Source organism: Ranitomeya variabilis, chromosome 4 (assembly GCF_051348905.1).
Source record: "Ranitomeya variabilis isolate aRanVar5 chromosome 4, aRanVar5.hap1, whole genome shotgun sequence".
Lineage (NCBI taxonomy): Eukaryota > Metazoa > Chordata > Amphibia > Anura > Dendrobatidae > Ranitomeya > Ranitomeya variabilis.
In genome coordinates, this window is record NC_135235.1 from 194,300,322 (window position 1) to 194,327,203 (window position 26,882).

The following is a 26,882-nucleotide window of genomic DNA, read 5'->3' on the forward strand; positions in this document are numbered from 1 at the left end:
TCAGCCAAGAGACCGGAGCCATCCCACTGATTCCTGCAGCCGAGTTCAGATGTCCAACCTCAGTGGAGTAGCATATTTACTGTACCATCGGTTGCTCTCTCTCATGAATAGTGTCTCCCAACACATTTCATCTATTCCAAATCATCAGGGGAGTATGGGACATCTATCAAGTATCTAGTCAAGTGTAAGCTAACACTACACTAAATATGCTAAATGGCGGTCCTTGATTTGTTTGCTATACACTCATATACACACATGCCAAATAAAGTATACGCAGAAAGTTACTGTGCAATAATCTGCTGTAACAGGAAACTGAACATAGCCTGCCTGCCTGCGGCTTCCTTCCCTGTACTGATTGTATAGTTTTACAAAACCTAGTCCACTGGCAGCAGAAAACATGCACAGGAATCTGCATCCATGCAGTGGATCTTGTGCCATGCAATGGTTAAAATACGCATCAAACCGTACAACAAAATTTTCATATACAGTGACACATGCAAAGTTTTCTGCCACTTTCAGGCAATCCATAGGAGTTTACTAATAATGACACTGTGAGTAAGAATAGGTTAACAATAAGTTTGTAATAAATCATCAAATAAATGCAGAAGAGGAGTGGCATCAACTTTTGTTGTCTTATTTTGCTTACATTTGTTGCGACATTGTGATTGTTAATTCTGTTTTTGGGAAGTAGATGATGATACAGGATTTACACAGATCCAACCTCCTACGTAATCCTAAAAGGAGAACTAACTCGGGTGGCAACTCTCACGAATGCCATTTCCACAGGACGTTTAGTACTTTACATAGCACATCCATTTATACATTACTCGCCAAATACTGAAAAGGAGCGCCAAAAGAAGGATCTGCTCTTTGTGGTAAGTCTATATGTGAGCTGTGGGGCTGCGTCATAGCATAAAAAAGGAGAAATGCCAGCAACAGCAAAAATAAGTAAATTAAAACATCACATTTATTATACAGTAGTACATAAAAATCCAAGGGGATATTTCATGTCAAGACTAAGATATAGTCATCTCGAAACGCGTAGACCTGATGTCTCATCTTTTATATTGTATTTTTATTCTGTCCTTTAGATTTTTATGTACTATAATAAATGTGATGTTTTAATTTACTTATGTTTGCTGTTGCTGGCATTTTTTTCTCTTTTTTCATGCTTCATACGCTCAGGAACTGGCCTGAGGCTGCCGTGCACCGCATCCTACTTTGCGATATTTTCATACTCGGTGAACTGATGTTTCTGTTTTTCTTTTGCCTGCTTCATAATGCTGATTTATGGGAGTCTGGGAGGTCAAACCCTCATCATCAAAGTGTCACCCCAAGGATGGGACACATTATATCAGGATGGGGCACATTATACCAGGAAGGGAACCAGAGTGGAGGACATTATACCAAGAAGGAGGCCAGGTTGGAAAATATTATCCCAGGAAGGGGCCCAGTATGGAGGATACTGTTACTGGGAAAGGCCTCTCTTATTACGTACCATTCTCTCTAGTTATATATGAGGCAGTCCTTTATTATGTAGCTTCCTCTGCTCTTATGTACAGTGCTGTTCTATTATTACACAGTATTATGTCTTGTTATGTTATAAAAAAGGTCATTATTTTATTACAGAATTACTGTAAATTATATTAAAACAGCTATCGAACGAAGGCCAGTGTAAATGCACCCTTAGACTATGGATTCATGGAACAGGTACAATATAAAAAAATGACCTAGAAATATATTTTTAGGTTAAGATTATGAATTTGGAAAAGAAATTTGGACTTTTATGGACACGGTGATACCAAATAAGTATTTTATTTATTTATTTTCAAAGAGGGGTGATTTTAACTTTTCTATTATTTATTTTTTTATTACAAAAAAATATATTTTATTACTTTATCTTTTAGTCCTTGGGTATTTAACCTGCAATAGTCTTATTGTCTGATCTATATAATGAAATATTGTATTGTAGTATTGCAGAATATAGCTACAGTAAGTGAAGGTCTCCTATGAAACCTGGCTATAACTGCAACCTATGATCAAATTGCATGCAAGATGGGCGATGGTCGCATGGAGCAGCGTGTCCCACAGACAAACCGCCTTAAATACTGCTGTCACAGACTCACAGTTGAATTTAAGGGGTTAACAGCTGCAATAAGAGCACAACAGCTTAGATCCAATTTCTACTGTTACAGGTAGATGCAAAAACCAGTCTGTATCATCTCATCTGTATATGTGCAGGCTCAGCTCCTGAGCTCGCACTATACACAGGCACCTAACAATGGAAGTACCAGAACATTCAATATCGGCTAGAGATTAAAGGACAGTTGTCTATCCTACAATATGTAACAAAACAAGGTAGTAAATGGTGAAATTGAAAAAACGCAGTTTTAAGACAATTTCACAATTGACAGTTTTTTAATGCAGTTTTTTACGTGAATGTCAAGAATAGATTGTGTTTGGAGGGGAAGGCTATGTAAAAAATCGACTTCTCTGTTTTCAATCTAAATTTATCTGGGTTTTCCTTCACCGCACACTTTGATTACTTCCTAATCAAGCATGTCTTCAAAGTTGGAACTGTAGGACGCCCTTGATATGAGTGTGATATGTAACACATTCATTACCGGAGATCACATATCCAACAGGTACAATCTTTTCTCCAGCTCAATGTCCCCCATCCTGGTATAATGGACTCCATCCAGGTATATATGTTCCTCATCCTACTACAATGGGCCCCATCCTCACATATATATGCCCACCATCCAGGTATACAGTTGTGGCCAAAAGTATTGACACCCCTGCAATTCTGTCAGATAATACTCAGTTTCTTCCTGAAAATGATTGCAAACACAAATTATTTGTTATTATTATCTTCATTTAATTTGTCTTAAATGAAAAAAACACAAAAATAATTGTCCTAAAGCCAAATTGGATATAATTCCACACCAAACATAAAAAAGGGGGTGGACAAAAGTATTGGCACTGTTCGAAAAATCATGAGATGCTTCTCTAATTTATGTAATTAACAGCACCTGTAACTTACCTGTGGCACCTAACAGGTGTTGGCAATAACTAAATCACACTTGCAGCCAGTTGACATGGATTAAAGTTGACTCAACCTCTGTCCTGTGTCCTTGTGTGTACCACATTGAGCATGGAGAAAAGAAAGAAAACCAAAGAACTGTCTGAGGACTTGAGAAACCAAATTGTGAGGAAGCATGAGCAATCTCAAGGCTACAAGTCCATCTCCAAAGACATGAATGTTCCTGTGTCTACCGTGCGCAGTGTCATCAAGAAGTTTAAAACCCATGGCACTGTGGCTAACCTCCCTAGATGTGGACGGAAAAGAAAAATTGACAAGAGATTTCAACGCAAGATTGTGCGGATGTTGGATAAAGAACCTCGACTAAAATCCAAACAAGTTCAAGCTGCCCTGCAGTCCGAGGGTACAACAGTGTCAACCCATACTATCCATCGGCGTCTGAATGAAAAGGGACTGTATGGTAGGAGATCCAGGAAGACCCCACTTCTTACCCCGAGACATAAAAAAGCCAGGGTGGAGTTTGCCAAAACTTACCTGAAAAAGCCTACAACGTTTTGGAAGAATGTTTTCTGGTCAGATCAGACAAAAGTAGAGCTTTTTGGGCAAAGGCATCAACATAGAGTTTATAGGAGAAAAAAAGAGGCATTCAAAGAAAAGAACACGGTCCCTACAGTCAAACATGGTGGAGGTTCCCTGATGTTTTGGGGTTGCTTTGCTGCCTCTGGCACTGGACTGCTTGACAGTGTGCATGGCATTATGAAGTCTGAAGACTACCAACAAATTTGGCAGCATAATGTAGGGCCCAGTGTGAGAAAGCTGGGTCTCCCTCAGAGGTCATGGGTCTTCCAGCAGGACAATAACCCAAAAACACACTTCAAAAAGCACTAGAAAATGGTTTGAGAGAAAGCACTGGAGACTTCTAAGGTGGCCAGCAATGAGTCCAGACCTGAATCCCATAGAACACCTGTGGAGAGATCTAAAAATGGCAGTTTGGAGAAGGCACCCTTCAAATATCAGGGACCTGGAGCAGTTTGCCAAAGAAGAATGGTCTAAAATTCCAGCAGAGCATTGTAAGAAACTCATTGATGGTTACCGGAAGTGGTTGGCTATTTTGGCTAAAGGTTGTGCAACCAAGTATCAGGCTGAGGGTGCCAATACTTTTGTCTGGCCCATTTTTGGAGTTTTGTGTGAAATGATCAATTTTTTGCTTTTTGCTTCATTCTTTTTTGTGTTTTTTCATTTAAGACAAATTAAATGAAGATAATAATACCAAAGAATTTGTGATTCCAATCATTTTCAGGAAGAAACTGAGTATTATCTGACAGAATTGCAGGGGTGTCAATACTTTTGGCCACAGCTGTATATGTGCCCCATCCTGCTATAATGTGCTATGTTTTGTAATACATTAAAACAAATTATACTACTCATCTTCTCCACACACCCATGGCGTGGTGGTATCCTCTTCTACAGCCAGCGTGGGAACCAACAACTGACATCGGCATCCCTGCCATGGCACATGACATTACTGCCGTGCGCGCTCAGTCATGGGCACGTCGATGTCAGCTGCTGGCTTCTGATTGGCCGATGGCATGTATTGCAGTGCAGGGAGCCTGTAGGAGCTGACCTGCTGTGCCCGGTAGCAGCCAATAAACAATGTACAGAGATGCCCAGCTGACTGGTGAAGGGTTTCTGGTGTCTGACCTTTACCCATCTTATATTGATGACCTAGGGTTAGGTAATCAATATCAAGGTATTAAAAACCTCTTTAAGTGGCTACAACAGACAACAAAACATTAAAGTTTGGTCACACTATAACGGCAGCAACACCCCTTAAACAGAAGCTATAAAAGGAACATTGTTTAAAAGTTTTTGAATTGTTTGTTTTTAAAAAAAATGTTTCCCTTTTTTTATGGTGCAATCTTTATTAAAAAAAAAAATCAAAATTAGTTCTCTTGCAATTTTTACACTGACCACAGAAGCTATTTTAGAGTCATGCTTCCTGTCCTTTAACGAACAGTTTTCATGAGGTTCCTTATCATCACAGGCAAATAACAACTCTATACACAGCTGATAACGCAATAGCCCTAGATTACAATACGTAATTTTACACGTGATTCTGCTCCTTCTCTCTTCACCACTAACCTTTGTACATGCCCATTGTTGCAATGTACCTGTGTTGTTTCCTGAAACAAAAAGAAGTTACAATTTATAAAGCTCTAGTGGCGAGTGTAAACACCGCAAGGTTTGAATTATTTATTTTTAAAATAAATATAAAATTGTTCAATTTTTTTCTTTTAAATATATTTAACACAAAAACCTGACTTAAACATTAGGTTATTTTCTAAGGATAGCTTCCTTTTAAAGAACATTTTGCATCAATGACTGTATTAAAGAATCTGACTGATGGGGTCCTCCTCGTCAAGCACAGTTACACAGCTTTTTCACATGGATCGCAGGAGGAGGGAGCAGAATTATCCAACCCCTAACCCTTAAAGGTATACATTTTTTTAGAGCACCATTCTCTCCTGATTAACTGCCACCATCATCCATGTCCTCCAAGGATATCATATCTTACTTGGATTATTTACTGGAGAACCCTGAAATATGAACTTCTGCTTTTTACATTTGTTTCTCTGGAATCCTCATGACTTTTGTAAATCAGTCGCCCACTATACTATTTTTCCTCTTTCTTGAAACTTTATGATGTGTAATTTTGATGAGTAATTTCTATGGCTTTGACAATTTTCTCTGCAATTTGTTCCATATCATAGTTGTCCACATGCATTTTATTGTGAGTTTCTGTCTGAAAATTGATGGTATAGCTCTTAAGGCCCATATACTGAACCCCAATGAATTATCATCATCTAAAGGTCTCCATAAACATTAGACTAAAGTTGGCCAAACTTGCTGATACTGGGAGGATAGGCAGAGAGACTAATGTGAATAGGGGCCTCACGACTCTTCCCTGATCATTGGTGTCGGAGGAGTTTGAATTTTTTGTTCTTTAGGAAATATACACTTCCAAGTGGCTTTCTCCACCCTTCTCTTCAAAAACACGTAAATGCTTATCCGATCCGAACGTTTATGTGTATGGGGGAGTTGGGGTAGACAGCTGACAAATGAGCTCCTGACCATCGGCTGTCGTATGTGCATGGCCAGGTTGAATGGAACTTATCTTCAGAAAATGATAGTTTAAATCAAGTTTTTGTGCTAAATGTATGTAACAAAAAACATTGTCAATTTATTTTTCCCATATCACAATCTTTATTAAAAGTATAAAAACAAATCTAAAAATTTTCAAACTGGGTACTAGGGTTTTCTAGACTCTAACTTCCTGTTGCTTCAGGAAACAACACATGTACATAGCCACAATGAACAGACTCTGACCCTGTCTTTTATATTGTGAATTATGCGCAAAGTTCATTGTGAATGGGGAGAAGCAAGGTCAGATGTGACATTAGCTATTGTGATTGGTGGATCCTGTGTTATCTGTGTATAGAGGTGTCACCTGTCATTGCAATCCTGCCTCTGATGGTAATGAGCCTGCTGAAAACTCTTTCTGAAAGGAGAGGAAGTATGGGTGTAAAACAAAAGCCCCAGTGGACAGTATGAAAATTACAAGATGACTAATTTTGTTTTTAATAAATATTGTATGAAAAAAGTGTAACTAAATGTAAAAAATACATGTAACGCAAAAACCTGATTTGAGCAATTGATTATTTTCTAATGACACATACTGCTTTCATTATTATTAAAATAATTGGGTGAACTGCTGGCTCAGTGGTCCTGGGTACAAATCCAACCTAGGACAACATCTGCAAGGAGTTTGTATGTTCTCCCCGTGTTTGGGTGGGTTTTCTTGGGGTTCTCTGGTTTTCTGCAACACTCCAAAGACATACTGATAGGGAAATTACAATGTGAGCACCAATGGGGACAGTGATGATAATGTAAAGCGCAGCGGAATAAGATAGCGCTATATAAGTGAGTAAAATAAATAAATTGTTGATCTGCATCAATCATGCAGTAAAAATCATGGTCAGTGACAGATTCAGTAGATGTAGTAACCTACTCGGGCATTGCTACATAGGGCATGCATCATGGGAGAACTACTATATTACTACATAGTAATGATGGCCCTAAAGCAAAAGGAATAGTTTCCTCGACACCAGCTCTGAGGATAGTATTAATGTCCATCATATCCATGCTATTAATTACCTAACTAACAAACATTCAGAGCGTGTGTAAATGTGTCTCTATAAGTGCTGCAGATAAGGAAAAATAAAATATATCTTGTAAATCCCCAAAAAAGCATAACAGCATATATAACATGGTGTAACTATATCTAAATGGAATATGTCCTCAGGTATTTGCTATCTAATCTGAGAGCAGCATAATGTATAGACAGATAACCTGATTCCAGTGATGTATCACTTACTGGGCTGCTTGCTATAGTTTTGATAAAATCACTGCAGGAGATTATCACTTGAGGACTAAAAACCTGCTGCCATGTAGTCTCTTCAGTGTTCATGAGCTGTGTAGAACCCTGCCCCCTCCACTGATTGTCAGCTTTCTACCTATGCACAGTGTACACAGAAAGCTGCCAATCAGTGGTGGGGTTATACAGAGCTCAGCATTCAGAGAACTGCTTGATCTCTTGCAGATAAAACAGGGATTTTATCAAAACTACAGCAAGGAGCACAGTAAGTGATACATCACTGGAATCAGTGTCTCTTCTCCTACAAAATGAGGCTCTCAAATGTAACATATTCCCATTAAAGCAGTTATCCAATCACATGATATTGATGACCCATCCTCAAGAGAGGTTATCAATATGAGATCAGTGGGGGGTCCGACACCCGGGACCCCAACCCGTCAGTTGATCATTTTCTGATAACAGCTGATGGATGAGGGCGCCATCACCTCTATCGTAAGGATTGGTCATCGATATCTTGTTGTGACCTGACAACCCCTCCAAGTTTCGGCAGATCATGTTTATTTCAAGCTTATGATCTTATGATGTATGTCTGATTTGCAGAGAAAGTGTAAATTTTTCTTTCTTTTTTTTTCAGATTACGACTGTTTCTTTTATTTGAGGACTAAAGAATGTTCTGACATGAATTATTATTGCGCCGCCAAACAAATAATCCTGTTATCGATATTAATCCAAATTGCACCTCCCATATCTGCCTATGGATATGCCAAGTGTTTCTTGGCCTACGAGAACTCACGATACGCAAACTGTATAGGACAAGAAATCCACAACTTAATCAAAGCCGTAAAACATCTCCCTAATCAAACGCAATGGCTGAATGCATCACAAAACGGCATAACCGTAGTGGAACACAAGACTTTTTTCCATTTGCCCAAACTACTAGATCTTCGACTGAACAGTAATAAAATCAGTAAGGTCCAGTCAGGGGCGTTCAAAAATTTAAAAAATCTTTGTTTTCTGGACCTTAGTTATAATGAACTACAAACTTTGGATAATTGGGACATGAGCGATTTTACAAATCTGAGAATTCTCAAAATCCCGTACAACAGAATCAGTACAATACAAAGTTTTAGTTTAACCCCTCTTCATCGTTTACAAGAACTCGATTGGTCTTTTAATAATATTACCAATTTTACAAATGTGGCAGAAGCTGTAAATAATTTAGCGGAGCTTTCTAAACTGAACCTGAGCTCTAATAATGTGACGGCTTTATCTTCTTCTCCAAAGTTGATCGCTCTTCAGTCGCTGAACATTTTAGACCTGAACTATAATGTAATTGGTGTCTTAGACCTTAGTTATTTGTACATGCCCAATCTGACCGACCTCATGGTGATGAAAAATAATATGAGCGCTATAAATGCTAGCGCCTTTGTAAATGTGCCAAAGTTAGCCCAGATCAACTTTGATGAAAACCCATTGAACATTTCCTTTCTTCTGGGAGTCCACCTACCTCATTTAACAGAACTGCACTGGTCCAGCATGAGACCCAAACTTGATAATAAATTATCTATTCCATGTCAGGTTTTCCGATCTTTCCCCCAATTAAGAGGTTTGTACATATCGCGTTCAAAAGTTTCAAATTCCCATATTAGGAAAATTGGAGAGTGCACCAACCTGACATCACTCGTGCTTTCAACAAGTCCTCTTAAGGTACTGCTGAAGAGTGATCTTCAAACGTTTAAGAACATCAAAGTTCTGTATCTTAACAAGTGCAAAATACAAATCATCCAAAATAGCTCATGGACTGGTCTTATACATCTTCATACTTTGATCCTTGAGAGAAACCAAATTCATTATCTTCATGACAGATTATTTAGTCCTTTAATTGGTCTTCAGTACTTGGACCTCTCCAAAAATTCCTTAACCAATATCAACAACAAATCATTTGAGGGCCTACTCAATCTCAAAACCCTTATTCTGGGAAGCTGTAAAATAGCAGAAATCGAGCCTTTCACCTTCACATATATACGGAACCTAAATTTACTAGATATACGGGACAACAGTATATCGATAATTAAGAGGCAGTCTTTTTACCAACTATACAAACTTGAAACGCTCTTATTGTCAGGCAACAAACTCCATGCAGTTCAGGGTAATAGCTTTCGCGAGCTGTCATCATTAATGAGACTAGACTTAGCTAATAACAATATTTATAAATTTTCAGATATCACCTTCAATTCCTTAAAAAAGCTCCTAAGTCTAGATATTAGTAGAAATTGTCTGGGTTTAAGTAAAGGCGATACTAAAAGTCCTTTTAAGAAGCTTAAGGCTCTCGAATCCTTAGATATGAGCTACCAAACACGACGGTATAAGGATCCAGTTTCTTCAGAACTTTTTCAAGGTCTACAATCCCTTAAAAATCTGGATGTCCGAGGCATTTCAAACTCCTTTTTTGAAGATGTATCTTTTTTATTTTTGTCCAATTTGACAGACTTTGATATGTCCGAAACCTCCAAAGGAGCCGATTTTAATTCCACTTTGGAATTAATAAAAAAATGTAATAAAGTAAGATCTCTTCACCTGGACAACAATGAAATCACAAATCTTCCTGAAGACATGTTTGCTTCATTTAATTTCCTGGAGAACCTTTCTCTACGAGGCAACAAACTTAAGAACATTAGTGAAAAGCTCATGAAACCATTGACTAACTTGAGAAATTTGGACCTGTTTATGAATCCTCTCTTATGTTCTTGCGACAATTACTGGTTCCAGAATTGGTCTGAATTTAGCACTCAGGTGCAGATACCATTTTTGCAATCATACAGTTGTCTTGGACAAGTCGCCCATGATTTCAATTTCCTCAGCCTGGATCTAAGTTTTTGTAGGACGGACATGTCTGTTTTATTTTTCAGTGTCTCTTTTGCTTTCACGTTACTCTTCTTGACCACAAGTCTTCTAACAGTAAAACTGAAGTGGTCCATGCTTTACTTCTATCACTTATTGAAAGCTTGGCTTTCATGGAGGAGTCAAAAGAAAAAGAGACTCTATACGTACGATGCCTACATCTCCTACTGCTCCAATGACGAAGACTGGGTCATAAATGAATTACTGCATCATCTGGAAAGCCAAGGACAACGCAAGTATAAACTTTGCTTTAAACCTAGAGATTTCATGCCCGGATCCTACCACATTGATAATATCCAAGATGCCATTAACAACAGCCGTAAAACTTTGTGCATCGTCAGCAGAAATTATTTGGAAAGTGAATGGTGCAAAATAGAAGCAGAAATGGCTTGTTCACGAGTCTTTTATGAGAAGGAGGATGTATTGCTTGTGGTGTTTTTGGAAGAAATCGCAGACTTTAGGTAAGGGTGATTAAATGAAATTATAGTGCAAAGCTTTACATCTATAGAGTTTATATGAAGGCACGTTGGTAAGTAAGGTAATAAGCAAATATATAGCGATCTAGTAATATCTACTGTCTCGTAATTTATATAGAAACTAGAGATGTGCGAATCAGGCAAAATTAGAATTTGCCTGTTTTTTTTCTCGAAATTTGGTTCATGGAAAAGTTAATTTCTGACTCTGAACAGTTAATGTCCCTTATTATGCTTTGGTGTCTCTCCAAACTCCAGAGCATATGAAAGGTAATATTAGATAAATCCTTATACTCACCTTATCGCTCATCTTTCTGGCCCCTTCATTCCTCACTGTCACCCAGTCTGGGTTGCATCTTCCGATCCCTCACCGCTTTCGCTCAAATACTCGAGCCTCTCACACTGGGCTGGTACTTCAGGCTCTGATAATGCCCTGAAGAGTTCTGTTCAAGCTCATGAACGGTCATGATGTCATAACATGACGACGTGCGCCGAAACCTTGGATGGGCAGAACCGTCTTGGGCCTCATTAGACCCAGAAATCCCAGCTCAGTGTGAGAGGTAAATTTCAATGCAAGTGGCAGGGATCAGAAAATGCAGCAAGAACCGGACGGGTGACAGTGAGGAGCGGAGGGACCAGGGAGGTGATCGGTAAGGTGAATATATGGATTTTTTTCTCTTTTTCAACCTTTTGATGGCCGTTCATTGTTTAGAAAAATTGAGGCTAGCAATCCGCACAGAAGCAATTTACAAACAATCCAGATGTGGATTTTTGCAAAATTTTAGTAGAGTTTGACTCCATTTGAATTTATTTGCTCATCTCTAATAGAAACCACTGTAGCCAGAAGTGTGAGTTGAAGTTGCTGGGTCCTAATGCAAAATTTACTAAAGCCCCCTCATTTCAGGCACTATAGTCTGTGTGTAAATGGCTCCCCCTGCAATAACTATAGTTATTTTTTTTTACGTACTCCTTCTCTCATACTGGAATCTTCAATCATTCTTTGCTCAAAATGTGTTAAACTATTTGCGATCCTCTCCCGTGAATATTAGACCCCTTTACGCGTGTGGCCTAGTGAACCCTTGCAGGAAACCACTGATTAACAAGGGCTTTTTCTGTTTTTATGTTTCAATTGTCATTCTCATTATTATAAATGGTTAAACACAAGCAACTTTACAACGTACTGGAATTTGCTTCGCAAAAACAGAAGGATTTTAAATTTTTTTGGTTATAGTTGCCTAAGTTACTGACCACCGCTGCAGTGTATCAGTGGTGGACAGTGTCCTTAGCATGGGGGTTCTTTTCAATAGATCTTGTGAAGCTGGTCGGATCGCTAGATCTGGCAAACTTCAGTGCCATTGCACTCTAACAATGCTGCAGAGGCAAAGCTGCCTTGTATAGCAGCATACAGTTCAGGGATTCGCAGCAACACTGCTGATTCCTCAAACTGTCTAACAATTAGCAAAATGTTGCCCCTTGCAAACAAGAAAGGGGGAGGTTGGGAAGCTGTGCGCTTTTGAATAAGTACATAAGAAAAAGCTTTTAAAGTGTGTTAGAGCGAGCAATAGCGAGCAAGAACGAGAGCTGTCTGAAATAAAAAAAATGGCCGTGCACGTGCACACTGACTGCTGAAGCCCAGCAATGCGCACACAGTGTAGGTAAGCTCTCAACACTGACTCCTGTTTGTGGCCATCGTTTGTTACAGTGATATACCTGGAAGTGTAGCAAGCAAGCGGCTTCAGAGAGGAGGACAAGTTGGTGAAGATATGAGCTCCTGGCTACTGCAGTGTCAGTGTGTAATGCTGCACGGGGCAGTAGCCCCAGGCGAGGCACGCGTCTTCAACGTTACATGAAGGTGGGGGTCCAGGCCGCAAGTAACCGATGTTGCTGGTTTGCCAGGACCGGATGTTTCACAGTTCAATGAGGGAGACCACCAGTCATCTACTATATAATTGTCTAAGGGTCACTTCCGTCTTTCTGTCTGTCTTTCTGTCTGTCTGTAACGGAAACCCCAAGTCACTGATTGGTCACGGCAAAACGGCCACGACTAATCAGCGACGGGCACAGTCCGGCGGCGAAATGGCCTCTCCCTACTCCCCTGCAGTCAGTGCCTGCTCCATACTCCCCTCCAGTCAGCGCTCACACAGGGTTAATGGCAGCGTTAACGGACCGCGTTATGCTGCGGTGTAACGCACTCCGTTAACGCTGCTATTAACCCTGTGTGACCAACTTTTTACTATTGATGCTGCCTATGCAGCATCAATAGTAAAAAGATCTAATGTTAAAAATAATAAAAAAAAATATAAAATCATTATGTACTCAAATTCTGTCAGCCCCTGGATCCAGCCGAGGCCTTTCCCGCTCCTCGTGACGCTCCGGTGACCGGTCCATGCATTGCGGTCTCGCAAGACCGCTACGTCATCATCTCGTGAAACCACAATGCACTCTTGGGACCGGAGCTTCGTGAGGAGCATCGGTAAACGCCTCAGCTGGATCCGGGGGGCCAACGGAGGGTGAGTATATAACCATTTTTTATTTTAATTCTTTTTTAACAGGGATATGGTGCCCACATTGCTATATACTACATGGCCTGTGTTATATACTGCATGGGCAGTATTATATTCTACGTCTCTGTGCTATATACTACATGGCTGTGTTATATATTACGTGGCTGGGCAATATACTACATGGCTGGGCAATATACTACGTGGCTGGGCAATATTCTACGTGGCTGGGCAATATACTATGTGGCTGGGCAATATACTACATGTCTGTGCTATTTACTACGTGGGCTGTGCTATATACTATGTGGCTGGGCAATATACTATGTGGCTGTGCTATATACTACGTGGCTGTGTTATATACTACGTGGGCTGTGTTATATACTACGTGGGCTGTGCTATATACTATGTGGCTGGGCAATATACTACGTGGCTGTGCTATATACTACGTGGGTTGTGTTATATACTACGTGGGCTGTGTTATATGCTACTTGGCTGTGCTATATTTCTCTGCTGTATCTGTGCAACATGAATCGTGGTATGTGTTAAACAAGGGGGCCCACTGAGACTCTTTCGCTCGGGGCCCTCAAAAACCTGGAGCTGGGCCTGGCTTCACTGATTGGTCATGCCCGGCCGGCCGCGAACAATCAGCGACAGTCGCAGTCCACCCGCGAATTGGCACGGAATTTGAACCACCCTTCGCTAATTGGTCGCGGCCGGATGGCTGAATCCTGTGTGTAAAATGCATTATTCTGAAAACTTCATAAATAAACTACATACATATTCTAGAATACCCGATGCGTTAGAATCGGGCCACCATCTAGTAAGAAATAAACTCTTTCGTGAACGGTAACTTGGTAAAGGTTATAAACAACACAGGTAGTGGGTAGAAAGTCTTATGGACGTTTCCTTTGTAGTATGAAGCATTTTCACACAGTATTCCTAATGTGTAGTTTACTCCAGGGCTTTCTAGACACACTGTATCTCCATACTTGTCCACTGCCCAGTTTTAGTGCTACAGTCCTGATTCAAAAGTCTACTCTACTTGCTAAGCAGTTACGTATCCTATTTCTTCAACTACTAGCGCTCTGGACCTCCAGCTCGGAACCCTTCACTAGTCCCCTTCTCTCCGTCCTGCTGAGGCTCGTTACCTTCTGCATCACAAACTAGGCATCCTCTCCCAGGATCCAACTCCGGAGGAAGCCCACTCTGTCTCATTTGTCACTTTTCCTCAGGATCATGCTATCCCTCCTTTTTCAGTCTTCTCTCATTCAGAGTCACCCTCTAATATGGCTCCCTCCCTAAGCCCCTCCCACTGTGGGCTAATCCCAAACATTAACTCTATCTTAAAATAAAAAAGAAAATGACCGGCACTGAACAAGCTGTATACTAATTAAGCTGCTGCATGTGTGATCTATTCCGGCTGGACGAGCATAATTTCCAAAGAGACTGGGGAGGTGCTCTGCTTATACAGTCCGTGAATCCAATACATAAAAAAAAAAAAATGCGGCACTCACCCGACGTCTTCACCAACATTTATGTCCTTTATTTAGCATAAAAAGCCATTACAGATGTGGCGCGGCATCGGCAGGAGTGTACAGGGGAGCGGGAGAGTGCAGAGACGAGACGACGGCCATTTCGCGCAAAGGCGCTTCTACGGGTCCATGTGAGTTGTCTTGGTGATGTCATTTCCTTTTATAGGATTAAACTCACCACAATATACAAAACCATATATACAAATTAAAAACAACTAATCTCAAATTCCTGACTGCATATTACAAGCAAATTAGATAAAAATTGCCATGTCAAGCTTATCATTAAGACCCCACGGACCTTGTGCATTTGTTTTTAGAATCCATCTGGCTTCGCGTTGTAGTAGTAATCTATTATGATTACCGGACTGTATAAGCAGAGCACCTCCCCAGTCTCTTTGGAAACTATGCTTCCAGCCGGAATAGATCACACATGCAGCAGCTTAATTAGTATACAGCTTGTTCAGTGCCGGTCATTTTCTTTTTTCTTTTTGGATGTGGATTTGTCAGTTGATGTATTTTCATCGCACCTGAGCACGAATTTAATAGCGGTACTGAAATTCCACCATGGAAATTAACATGGAAGGAGAAGTGGATCTGGCAAAAGACGGAGAAGTTTCAAGTGGCTTAATGGCAGGCAGAGAGGGAGCGGTTGAGTTTTTTTCGGACTGTAATTACCAAGATGAATTAGAATTGATCAGCACTAAGACTTTGGAATTTAAAATTCATGCTTTGGCCGAAAGAGAAATTCGGCTGTATTGGACTATAAAATCATTGAAATCCTATGTGGAATGCAACTGAGTGCCAAGGGGTCTTAGAGTGTATAAAGAAATCTCGCAATTTAAGGAAGACCCAAGTTTTCAAAAAGCTTGGGAACAGATTCATCTGCAATGTTCACAAAACTTGCTGCAATTAGTAATAACACAACATGAAAAGGATTATAATGGTGTATGTGAACAACTGGATAAATCAAAACATGAATTATCTTCCCGCATCAGTGAGGAAAATTATAAAAATTTTGATAAAAAGTTGGAGAAAAAATTGGTAATGGTACAGATGGAGACAAAAGAGAAGAAAAAAGAAAAATTTCTTAGAGATAAACGGGACTTTGAAACTGGTCAATTTTTTTCGTGGAATAAAAACAACCCCAAAAAAACTTTTTCAAGAAACCGTTTCAGGAGATTTGCGAAAAAGCAGAAAACTCCTAAAGACGGGTGGATTACGGATTCCGATTCTAGTGCAGCTGAGGAGTTCAGTGAGGAAGTCGCCGCAACCTCAGCAAGTGTTGTTCAGTCCGTCCCTTTAGGAAGAAACAAATCCGACGGGGAGGTAGAAATAAGTGCCCTAAAAAAGCGCAAACAAGTGTCATGGAGGCGGTAAATGAACAGCAAGAGTCCAGTCAAAATGATAACCCATTACAAATTATTAATTTGTCGAAAAAAATCCTAACAATAGATCAGGTGAAGGTTCTTTCACGGGGGTTGAATTTTTGCTTGCCAGAGATGTTTGACTGATGCGAATTTAAAATTGACCTGTTTAAGAGCATTAGAAAACTGCATTTTTATAAGCATTTCTGTAAAAACAATGAGAGTGGCTCAGCACCTGTCACGACTGATAGTCCGGCTACAATTGGAACCTTAGGGTTCATGGCTTATCCAGGCATGGATCAAAAGGATCTAGAAATGACTGCGTTATTAGCAGGTCTAAGTGACTGCAGTGAGGATTCTGGTAATGGGCATCCTGGGCCTGGCAAAATGCCGTCTACTGATCCCTTTATGGGAGGGGTCAAATCAAGCTGGATGCCTCCGGTGTCACCGGGCAACACCATAGATCTTTTCCATGACTTGGTCATTAAAGACATAGAAGCGGTGCTATATAGGCAACCTCATAAAAATCTACCGGGCTTAGAAGAAAAAGCGCTCAGAGACAAACAAAAATGGGATGATGTGATAATCAGAAAAGCCGATAAAGGCGGTAATTTGGTCATTTTAAACAAATCCTATTATATCGAGGAAGCTCTTTCGCAGTTGAATGATGCTGACACGTATTCAATTCTGCATGGAAATCCAACCAACAGTTTTAAGGAAAAACTAAGAAGTCTACTAAGGAAATATGTGGAAAAAGGTACATTAACTAGAGGGAGAGCTGAAAAATTGTTGCCACAATTTCCTAATTTTCCGCACTGGTACAGCATCCCTAAAGTCCATAAAAATGCGGAAAAACCTCCGGGTCGCCCGATAATTTCAGGCAAGAACTCGGTGACAGAACCCCTGTCTCAATTTTTGGACTGGTTACTAAAACCTCTACTACTAAAGATTCCCTCCTTTGTAAAAGATTTGGGGGACTTCCTTCTAGCTTTGAAAGACTTCCAATGGCAACCAACCTTTGCATTGGCATCAATTCACATTGTTAAAGGGAACCTGTCACCCCATTTTTTCAGTATGAGATAAAAATACTGTTAAATAGGGCCTGAGCTGTGCATTACAATAGTGTAGTTTGTGGACCCCGATTCCCCACCTATGCTGCCGAAATACGTTACCAAAGTAGTCGTTTTCGCCTGTCAATCAGGCTGGTCAGGTCAGATGGGCGTGGTGTCTTCCCCCAGATCTTGCGTAGTTTTCCGTTGGTGGCGTAGTGGTGTGCGCATGTCCAAGGTCCCGAATCCTGCACAGGGGTGTGAAAATAGCAGCGATGTCCGTTATTCCATTGGTGGTCGGTGGGCGCGGCCATCTTGCTTTGGCCGCGCGTGCGCAGAAGCGGCGCTCTGCTGGCCGCGGCTTCAGGAAAATGGCCGCGGGCATCCGCGTGTGCGCAGATGGCTATCGCGGCGGCCATTTTCGTGATGCAGAGTTCGCATCTCGGCTTCACGAAAATGGCCGCCGCGATAGCCATCTGCGCACGCGCGGATGCCCGCGGCCATTTTCCTGAAGCCGCGGCCAGCAGAGCGCCGCTTCTGCGCACGCGTGGCCAAAGCAAGATGGCCGTGCCCACCGACCACCAATGGAATAACGGACATCGCTGCTATTTTCACACCCCTGTGCAGGATTCGGGACCTTGGACATGCGCACACCACTACGCCACCAACGGAAAACTACGCAAGATCTGGGGGAAGACACCACGCCCATCTGACCTGACCAGCCTGATTGACAGGCGAAAACGACTACTTTGGTAATGTATTTCGGCAGCATAGGTGGGGAATCGGGGTCCACAAACTACACTATTGTAATGCACAGCTCAGGCCCTATTTAACAGTATTTTTATCTCATACCGAAAAAACGAGGTGACAGGTTCCCTTTAATCTTTATACAAGAATTCCACAGCAAAAGGGGTTGGAGGTAATCCACCGTATTTTGTTAAGTACAGATAAAGATCAAGACTTCATTTCATTTGTGTTGGACGGTCTAGATGTTATTCTCTCGCATAATGTGTTTCAGTTCCTGGATAAATGGTACGGCCAAAAGATTGGCACCGCGATGGGTACCCCGGTGGCATGTGTCTTCGCGAACCTGTTTTTAGCAGTGTTCGAGGAGAGACATGTCACCGGGCCCCAGAACCCATACCTTAAGCACATATGGCTATATTTAAGATTTGCCGATTATATTTTTATTGTGTGGGACGGCGGAGAGGAGACTTTCAATGAATTTGTTGTGTTCTTGAACGAAAATAACGACGAAAATATGAAGTTTACAGCGGTCTTTGGCAATAAAGAATTGGAATTCTTAGATGTAAAAGTAGAAATCAGGGAGGAGTCCATTAAAACTAGTGTCCATAGAAAAACAACGGCCACAAATAATATTTTACATTTCCAAAGTGCCCATCCTAACCATACCAAACATAGTATCCCATAAAGCCAAATGGTAAGGCTGAGAAAAATTAATAACAGTGAGGATAGTTACAAAAATCAAATTCAGGAATTAAAAACACGGTTTAAAAACAGGGGTTATCCAGAACAGTTACTGCAACAGGCAGAATTGAGAGCGGCCAGACTATCTCAGACCAATTTGTTAGAAAGGGGCAGTAAAAGAACAAATAAAGTACAAAATAGATTAGAAAACCGCACTAAAAACCGCAGGTTTACTTTTACATTCAAACACAGTCCCCTTGATAGTGATATTCATGCGGCAATACGTAGAAATTGGCACGTTCTGCAAAATGATGTGGACTTTAGAAATTTGTCGGCTTCTACCCCTTTATTAGCGTATAAGCGGTCTGTGAATATAGGGGATTTGGTAGTAAAAAAATCGGCTCCAGAACACCAGTAATAATTGGATTAATAAAACAATACCGCAAGGCAATTTTAAATGTGGCCATTGTAGTATGTGTCACCTGCATAAAATTGATAATCCCCTAAAAGTGGGTACTATAGAACATTTCGTGAAGGATTTCATAACATGCAAAAGTAAGTATATAGTGTATGTAATTTTTTGCCCATGTAACCGGTTTTATATCGGTAAAACAATAAGACCCTTAATGGTCCGATTTCGCAAACATTTTAATTCAGTATTGACAGGTAAAGTGTTGTGAATTTACCTTTTTGGCTCCCTCTAGTGGTTACTAGTGATTTGACTCTGGGAATGTCTGCCATCCCTTGTATGCTCACCTGGGTCGTTAGGTCAGGGGTGTTGCTATATAAGCTCCCTGGACCTTCAGTTCTATGCCTGGCAACGTTGTAATCAGAGCTAATCTGTTGTGCTCTTGTCTACTGATCCTGGTTCCTGCTAGATTAAGCTAAGTCTGCTTTCTTGCTTTTTGCTATTTGTTTTTGTTTGCATTTTTGTCCAGCTTGTACATAATCTGTATCCTAACCTTGCTGGAAGCTCTAGGGAGGCTGGAGTTCTCCCCCCGGGCCGTTAGACGGTTCGGGGGTTCTTGAATTTCCAGTGTGGATTTTTGATAGGGTTTTTGTTGACCATATAAGTTATCTTACTACATTCTGCTATTAGTAAGTGGGCCTCTCTTTGCTAAACCTAGTTCATCTCTGTGTTTGTAATTTCCTCTTACCTCACCGTTATTATTTGTGGGGGGCTTGTATCCAACTTTTGGGGTCTATTATCTGGAGGCAAGAGAGGTCTTTGTTTTCCTCTTCTAGGGGTAGTTAGTCCTCCGGCTGGCGCGAGACATCTAGCGACCAACGTAGGCATGTTCCCCGGCTACTTCTAGTGTTGGCGTTAGGAGTAGATATATGGTCAACCCAGTTACCACTGCCCTATGAGCTGGATTTTTGTACTTCGCAGACTTACTTGTTCCTCTGAGACCCTCGCCATTGGGGTCATAACAGTTTGCCAGGCCAGAATTAAATGTTAAAGGCTCAAAGTGTCTCTTTGGTGTACAGAGGGTTCCCTTTTTGGGGTTCATTTTTTCCCCTTCTGCTGTGGAGATGGACCCAGTCAAGGTCCGAGCTATTCATGATTGGACTCAACCCTTGTCAGTTAAGAGTCTTCAGAAGTTCTTGGGTTTTGCTAACTTCTACCGTCGTTTTATCGCAAATTTTTCTAGCGTTGTTAAACCATTGACGGATATGACCAAGAAAGGCTCTGATGTAGCTAACTGGGCTCCTGCTGCCGTGGAGGCTTTCCAGGAGTTGAAACACCGGTTTACTTCGGCGCCTGTTTTGTGCCAACCTGACACCTCACTTCCCTTTCAGGTGGAGGTGGATGCTTCGGAGATTGGGGCAGGGGCCGTTTTGTCGCAGAGAGGCCCTGGTTGCTCTACTATGAGACCTTGTGCCTTTTTCTCCAGGAAGTTTTCGCCGGCAGAGCGAAATTATGATGTGGGCAATCGGGAGTTGTTGGCCATGAAGTGGGCATTTGAGGAGTGGCGTCATTGGCTCGAGGGTGCTAAGCATCGTGTGGTGGTCTTGACTGATCACAAAAATCTGATGTATCTCGAGTCTGCTAAACGCCTGAATCCTAGACAGGCCCGCTGGTCATTGTTTTTCTCCCGTTTTGACTTTGTGGTCTCGTATTTACCAGGTTCTAAGAATGTGAAGGCCGATGCTCTGTCTAGGAGCTTTGTGCCTGATGCTCCTGGAGTCGCTGAACCTGTGGGTATTCTTAAGGAAGGAGTTATCTTGTCAGCTATTTCTCCTGATCTGCGGCGTGTGTTGCAGAGATTTCAGGCTGGTAGGCCTGACTCTTGTCCATCTGACAGATTGTTTGTGCCTGCTAAGTGGACCAGCAGAGTCATTTCCGAGGTTCATTCCTCAGTGTTGGCAGGGCACCCGGGAATTTTTGGCACCAGAGATCTGGTGGCCAGGTCCTTTTGGTGGCCTTCCTTGTCAAGGGATGTGCGGTCATTTGTGCAGTCCTGTGGAACTTGTGCTCGAGCTAAGCCTTGCTGTTCTCGTGCCAGCGGGTTGCTCTTGCCCTTGCCTGTCCCGAAGAGACCTTGGACACACATCTCTATGGATTTCATTTCTGATCTTCCGGTGTCTCAGGGAATGTCTGTCATCTGGGTGATATGTGATCGTTTCTCCAAGATGGTCCATTTGGTTCCTTTGCCTAAGCTGCCCTCCTCTTCTGATCTGGTTCCTGTGTTCTTCCAGAACGTGGTTCATTTGCACGGCATTCCTGAGAATATTGTGTCGGACAGAGGATCCCAGTTTGTTTCCAGGTTCTGGCGATCCTTTTGTGGTAGGATGGGCATTGATTTGTCGTTTTCGTCCGCTTTTCATCCCCAGACTAACGGACAAACGGAGCGAACTAATCAGACTCTGGAGGCTTATTTGAGGTGTTTTGTCTCTTCTGATCAGGATGATTGGGTGACCTTCTTGCCGTTGGCTGAATTTGCCCTTAATAATCGGGCTAGTTCCGCCACCTTGGTTTCGCCATTTTTCTGCAACTCTGGTTTCCATCCTCGTTTTTCCTCGGGACATGTGGAGCCTTCTGACTGTCCTGGGGTGGATTCTGTGGTGGATAGGTTGCAGCGGATCTGGAGTCATGTGGTGGACAACTTGAAGTTGTCACAGGAGAAGGCTCAGCTTTTTGCCAACCGCCGCCGCGGTGTGGGTCCCCGACTTCGCGTTGGGGATTTGGTATGGCTGTCTTCTCGATTTGTTCCTATGAAGGTCTCCTCTCCCAAATTTAAGCCTCGCTTCATTGGTCCTTACAAGATATTGGAAATCCTTAATCCTGTATCCTTTCGCCTGGATCTTCTGGTGTCGTTTGCCATTCACAACGTATTTCATAGGTCCTTGTTGCGGCGGTACGTTGTGCCTGTGGTCCCTTCTGCTGAGCCTCCTGCTCCGGTGTTGGTTGAGGGCGAGTTGGAGTACGTGGTGGAGAAGATCTTAGATTCTCGTCTCTCCAGGCGGAGGCTTCAGTACCTGGTCAAGTGGAAGGGCTATGGTCAGGAGGATAATTCCTGGGTGGTCGCCTCTGATGTGCATGCGGCCGATTTGGTTCGTGCCTTTCACACCGCTCATCCTGATCGCCCTGGTGGTCTTGGTGAGGGTTCGGTGACCCCTTACTAAGGGGGGGGTACTGTTGTGAATTTACCTTTTTGGCTCCCTCTAGTGGTTACTAGTGATTTGACTCTGGGAATGTCTGCCATCCCTTGTATGCTCACCTGGGTCGTTAGGTCAGGGGTGTTGCTATATAAGCTCCCTGGACCTTCAGTTCTATGCCTGGCAACGTTGTAATCAGAGCTAATCTGTTGTGCTCTTGTCTACTGATCATGGTTCCTGCTAGATTAAGCTAAGTCTGCTTTCTTGCTTTTTGCTATTTGTTTTTGTTTGCATTTTTGTCCAGCTTGTACATAATCTGTATCCTAACCTTGCTGGAAGCTCTAGGGAGGCTGGAGTTCTCCCCCCGGGCCGTTAGACGGTTCGGGGGTTCTTGAATTTCCAGTGTGGATTTTTGATAGGGTTTTTGTTGACCATATAAGTTATCTTACTACATTCTGCTATTAGTAAGTGGGCCTCTCTTTGCTAAACCTAGTTCATCTCTGTGTTTGTCATTTCCTCTTACCTCACCGTTATTATTTGTGGGGGGCTTGTATCCAACTTTTGGGGTCTATTCTCTGGAGGCAAGAGAGGTCTTTGTTTTCCTCTTCTAGGGGTAGTTAGTCCTCCGGCTGGCGCGAGACATCTAGCGACCAACGTAGGCATGTTCCCCGGCTACTTCTAGTGTTGGCGTTAGGAGTAGATATATGGTCAACCCAGTTACCACTGCCCTATGAGCTGGATTTTTGTACTTCGCAGACTTACTTGTTCCTCTGAGACCCTCGCCATTGGGGTCATAACAGTAAAGGGCGTGTACGCTTTGTGAAACACATGTATGAAAAAACACTGCGGTGACCCCAGCCTGTAACGCAGGGTTAGAGGTGGTTAAATTTCCACAGCAAGGCGGTAATCATAATAAATTACTACTACAACAGAGCCAGATGGATTCTAAAAACAAATGCACAAGGTCTGTGGGGTCTTAATGATAAGCTTGACATGGCAATTTTTATCTAATTTGCTTGTAATATGCAGTCAGGAATTTGAGATTAGTTGTTTTTAATTTGTATATATGGTTTTGTATATTGTGGTGAGTTTAATCCTATAAAAGGAAATGACATCACCAAGACAACTCACATGGACCCATAGAAGCGCCTTTGCGTGAAACGGCCGTCGTCTCTTCTCTGCACTCTCCCGCTCCCCTGTACACTCCTGCCGATGCCGCGCCACGTCTGTAATGGCTTTTTATGCTAAATAAAGGACATAAATGTTGGTGAAGACGTCGGGTGAGTGCCGCATTTTTTCTTTTCTTTTTTTTTTTATGTATTAACTCTATCTTACCCTATCGTCAACTATCTACATTCTATACTATACCTTACACTATGCAGAAACACATTATACTAACAATACTTATCACCCTCTTTACTGTACATTACAATCCACCTGAAACAATATACACTCACCGGCCACTTTATTAGGTACACCTGTCCAACTTCTTGTTAACACTTAATTTCTAATCAGCCAATCACATGGCGGCAACTCAGTGCATTTAGGCATGTAGACATGGTCAAGACAATCTCCTGCAGTTCAAACCGAGCATCAGTATGGGGAAGAAAGGTGATTTGAGTGCCTTTGAACGTGGCATGGTTGTTGGTGCCAGAAGGGCTGGTCTGAGTATTTCAGAAACTGCTGATCTACTGGGATTTTCACGCACAACCATCTCTAGGGTTTACAGAGAATGGTCCGAAAAAGAAAAAAAATCCAGTGAGCGGCAGTTCTGTGGGCGGAAATGCCTTGTTGATGCCAGAGGTCAGAGGAGAATGGGCAGACTGGTTCGAGCTGATAGAAAGGCAACAGTGACTCAAATCGCCACCCGTTACAACCAAGGTAGGCCTAAGAGCATCTCTGAACGCACAGTGCGTCGAACTTTGAGGCAGATGGGCTACAGCAGCAGAAGACCACACCGGGTACCACTCCTTTCAGCTAAGAACAGGAAACTGAGGCTACAATTTGTACAAGCTCATCGAAATTGGACAGTAAAAGATTGGAAAAACGTTGCTTGGTCTGATGAGTCTCGATTTCTGCTGCGACATTCGGATGGTAGGGTCAGAATTTGGCGTAAACAACATGAAAGCATGGATCCATCCTGCCTTGTATGGAGCATCTTTGGGATGTGCAGCCGACAAATCTGCGGCAACTGTGTGATGCCATCATGTCAATATGGACCAAAATCTCTGAGGAATGCTTCCAGCACCTTGTTGAATCTATGCCACGAAGAACTGAGGCAGTTCTGAAGGCAAAAGGGGGTCCAACCCGTTACTAGCATGGTGTACCTAATAAAGTGGCCGGTGAGTGTATACAAAAGACGCAAGGCATTATTCACATTACAATACAACACATCACGTGGTTGGTGTCTTCAGGGGTTGTAAAGCGATAGCACAGTCCACCATCCTTAGGGTATGTGTCCAAGTTCAGGAAACGCTGCGTTTTTGACGCAGCGCTGAGCCGCAGCGTCAAAAACGCAGCGTCCAGATGTTACAGCATAGTGGAGGGGATTTAATGAAATCCCATCTCCACTGTGCAGTAAAAAACGCATGCGGCACACCTGCGTAAACGGACATGCAGCGCATCTTTTCAGAACGCAGCATGTTGCTACAATGAGCAAAACACGCAGGAACACCGCAGGTGACCTGCCAGTGACCTCAGGTGCAGTTTTGGTCAGGATTTTACCTGCATAAAATCCTGACCAAAGCCTGAAGCAAAACTGAATGTGGACACATACCCTAACAAGTGCGCACAGATTAAGTTCAAGTAGTGCTCGCTCTGATCAGTCAATATGAGAGGAAACACTCAAGCTTATTGCCCCATCTGCATTTGAGTTTTGCAGTCACCATGTGCTTGAATAATATGAATTTCCATTCTGTGAAATATGTGGAGAATCGGATTGGACCTTGGAAATTGTTTTTTTAAAAATGGAGAGGTTCATTATATCTATTATTTATATTAATTATGTGGCTAAAAGCCCACTGCAATCAATTCAACATGAACATAGATTAATACCTTATGATAGCCCCTAGATGGCGATATTATACAGGATATATTCGAAGATCGGCCCTATAGATGTAGCAGGAGACTGGACAGATGGATGGGACTTTTTCTGTAGGTCGACCATAGCAAAGAAAATTCTGATGTGTCTAAAAGCGGAACACATGTAGAAAATGCAGAACAGGAACATTTTATACCTGGATCTACAGTAAATGAGAACAAAAATATGATTAATATTGAAGTTCATTTTATTTATATTTGTAGTTCTTTCTTTTCCTTGTTCCATTTCCGCCAAAGAAGCCATAAAAGGGCTGTATTTTTTTTCGCGGGACAAGTTGACACCATTATGATGTACAGAAAAAAGGGAAAAAATATACAAAGTCACAGTCTCCTATGCCGGAGGATGAGATTCACAGGGGTTAATACTTCACAAATGACACCAGTGACAAGCAATAGAAAGAAGGCAGAATTGAGGCTACGTGTTATCACGGCCTCAGCGTTACATTTTCATTACATTTTTAATGGCTTTAATAGATAAAAACATAAAACACGCCTTTTATTATGCCATTTACCGATCCCCATAACTAATCTGTTCGCTGTGTTGTGCAGGTCATTACGATTACAGGGGCACCAAATATATCCATGCTATTTGCTGAATTGTGATGTTTACTATTTTTTCAATAAACACGTTAAAAATTACATTTTTTTTCATTATCAAGTGCTTTCATTTTTTTTTTCGTAATTTTATATGATGATGAAAGACAAATCTCATTCATTCTCCCTCTTTAAGGCTGGAGTCACACACAATGTATAAAAAATCTGTCCGATTTTGTCTGCTGAGAATCGCACAAATGTTCTCTGTATGGTCATCCGTATGTCATCCGTGTGCAATGCCAGAATGCATTTTTTTCTCAAAAAAGTATCCGTGTGTCATCCATATGGTGAGATTTTCTCACACACTTGCAAAATGAGCAAATGATGGTTCCCTGGGCTGACAATCATTGGAAATTAATGTGTGACCCTATTTATCGGCTCAAGAACAAGTCCCCTGCTCCTTGCTTGGCTTGAGAGTTTTTGCTGGTGTATTTTGTGAGCTGATTTGTCTGCAACATGTCATATAGGCTAACCTTTAACCACACTGAGCAGGTGCTTTTACACTGGGTTTTGTCCCAGCGTTTTGAAGCACCTTACCCAGTGATTGTCGATCCGAGGAGGCGTAGAAGAATGTGGGTCCAGCCACTTATGAGGCAACAGGTGACAAAAGGCCATTTTCATCGTATGTATCTGGAGCGGCCCCCAGACGCAGGACGGCGGGGTACTCAGATCCGGGTCTCTCGGTTCTGAGGATGTCACGGTGGCCCGACCCGGTCCGTGGTCCTGCTAAGGGGCGCCCAATAAAAGGTGTAGGTGGTAGTGTAGGTCGCAGTAAATAACGAGGACACAGGGTTGCAGTCTCTTTATCTCTTTACTGAAGGCTTCGGCATCCGCAATCCAGAGCACTGCTAACAGGGCTGGCT

At 42.1% G+C, this 26,882-nt stretch overlaps 1 protein-coding gene across 1 annotated transcript in view; it reads left to right on the top strand.

Annotated features, from left to right (window-relative positions):
* Positions 1-764: 764 nt before the first annotated feature.
* Positions 765-26,882, top strand: part of LOC143770173 (uncharacterized) — a 33,634-nt gene continuing 7,516 nt past the window's right edge. The window contains exons 1-2 of the mRNA XM_077259519.1: positions 765-875; positions 8,113-10,840. Coding sequence (XP_077115634.1) covers positions 8,157-10,840 — 2,684 coding nt within the window. The 5' untranslated portion in view covers positions 765-875; positions 8,113-8,156. The remainder of the gene's footprint in view (positions 876-8,112; positions 10,841-26,882) is intronic.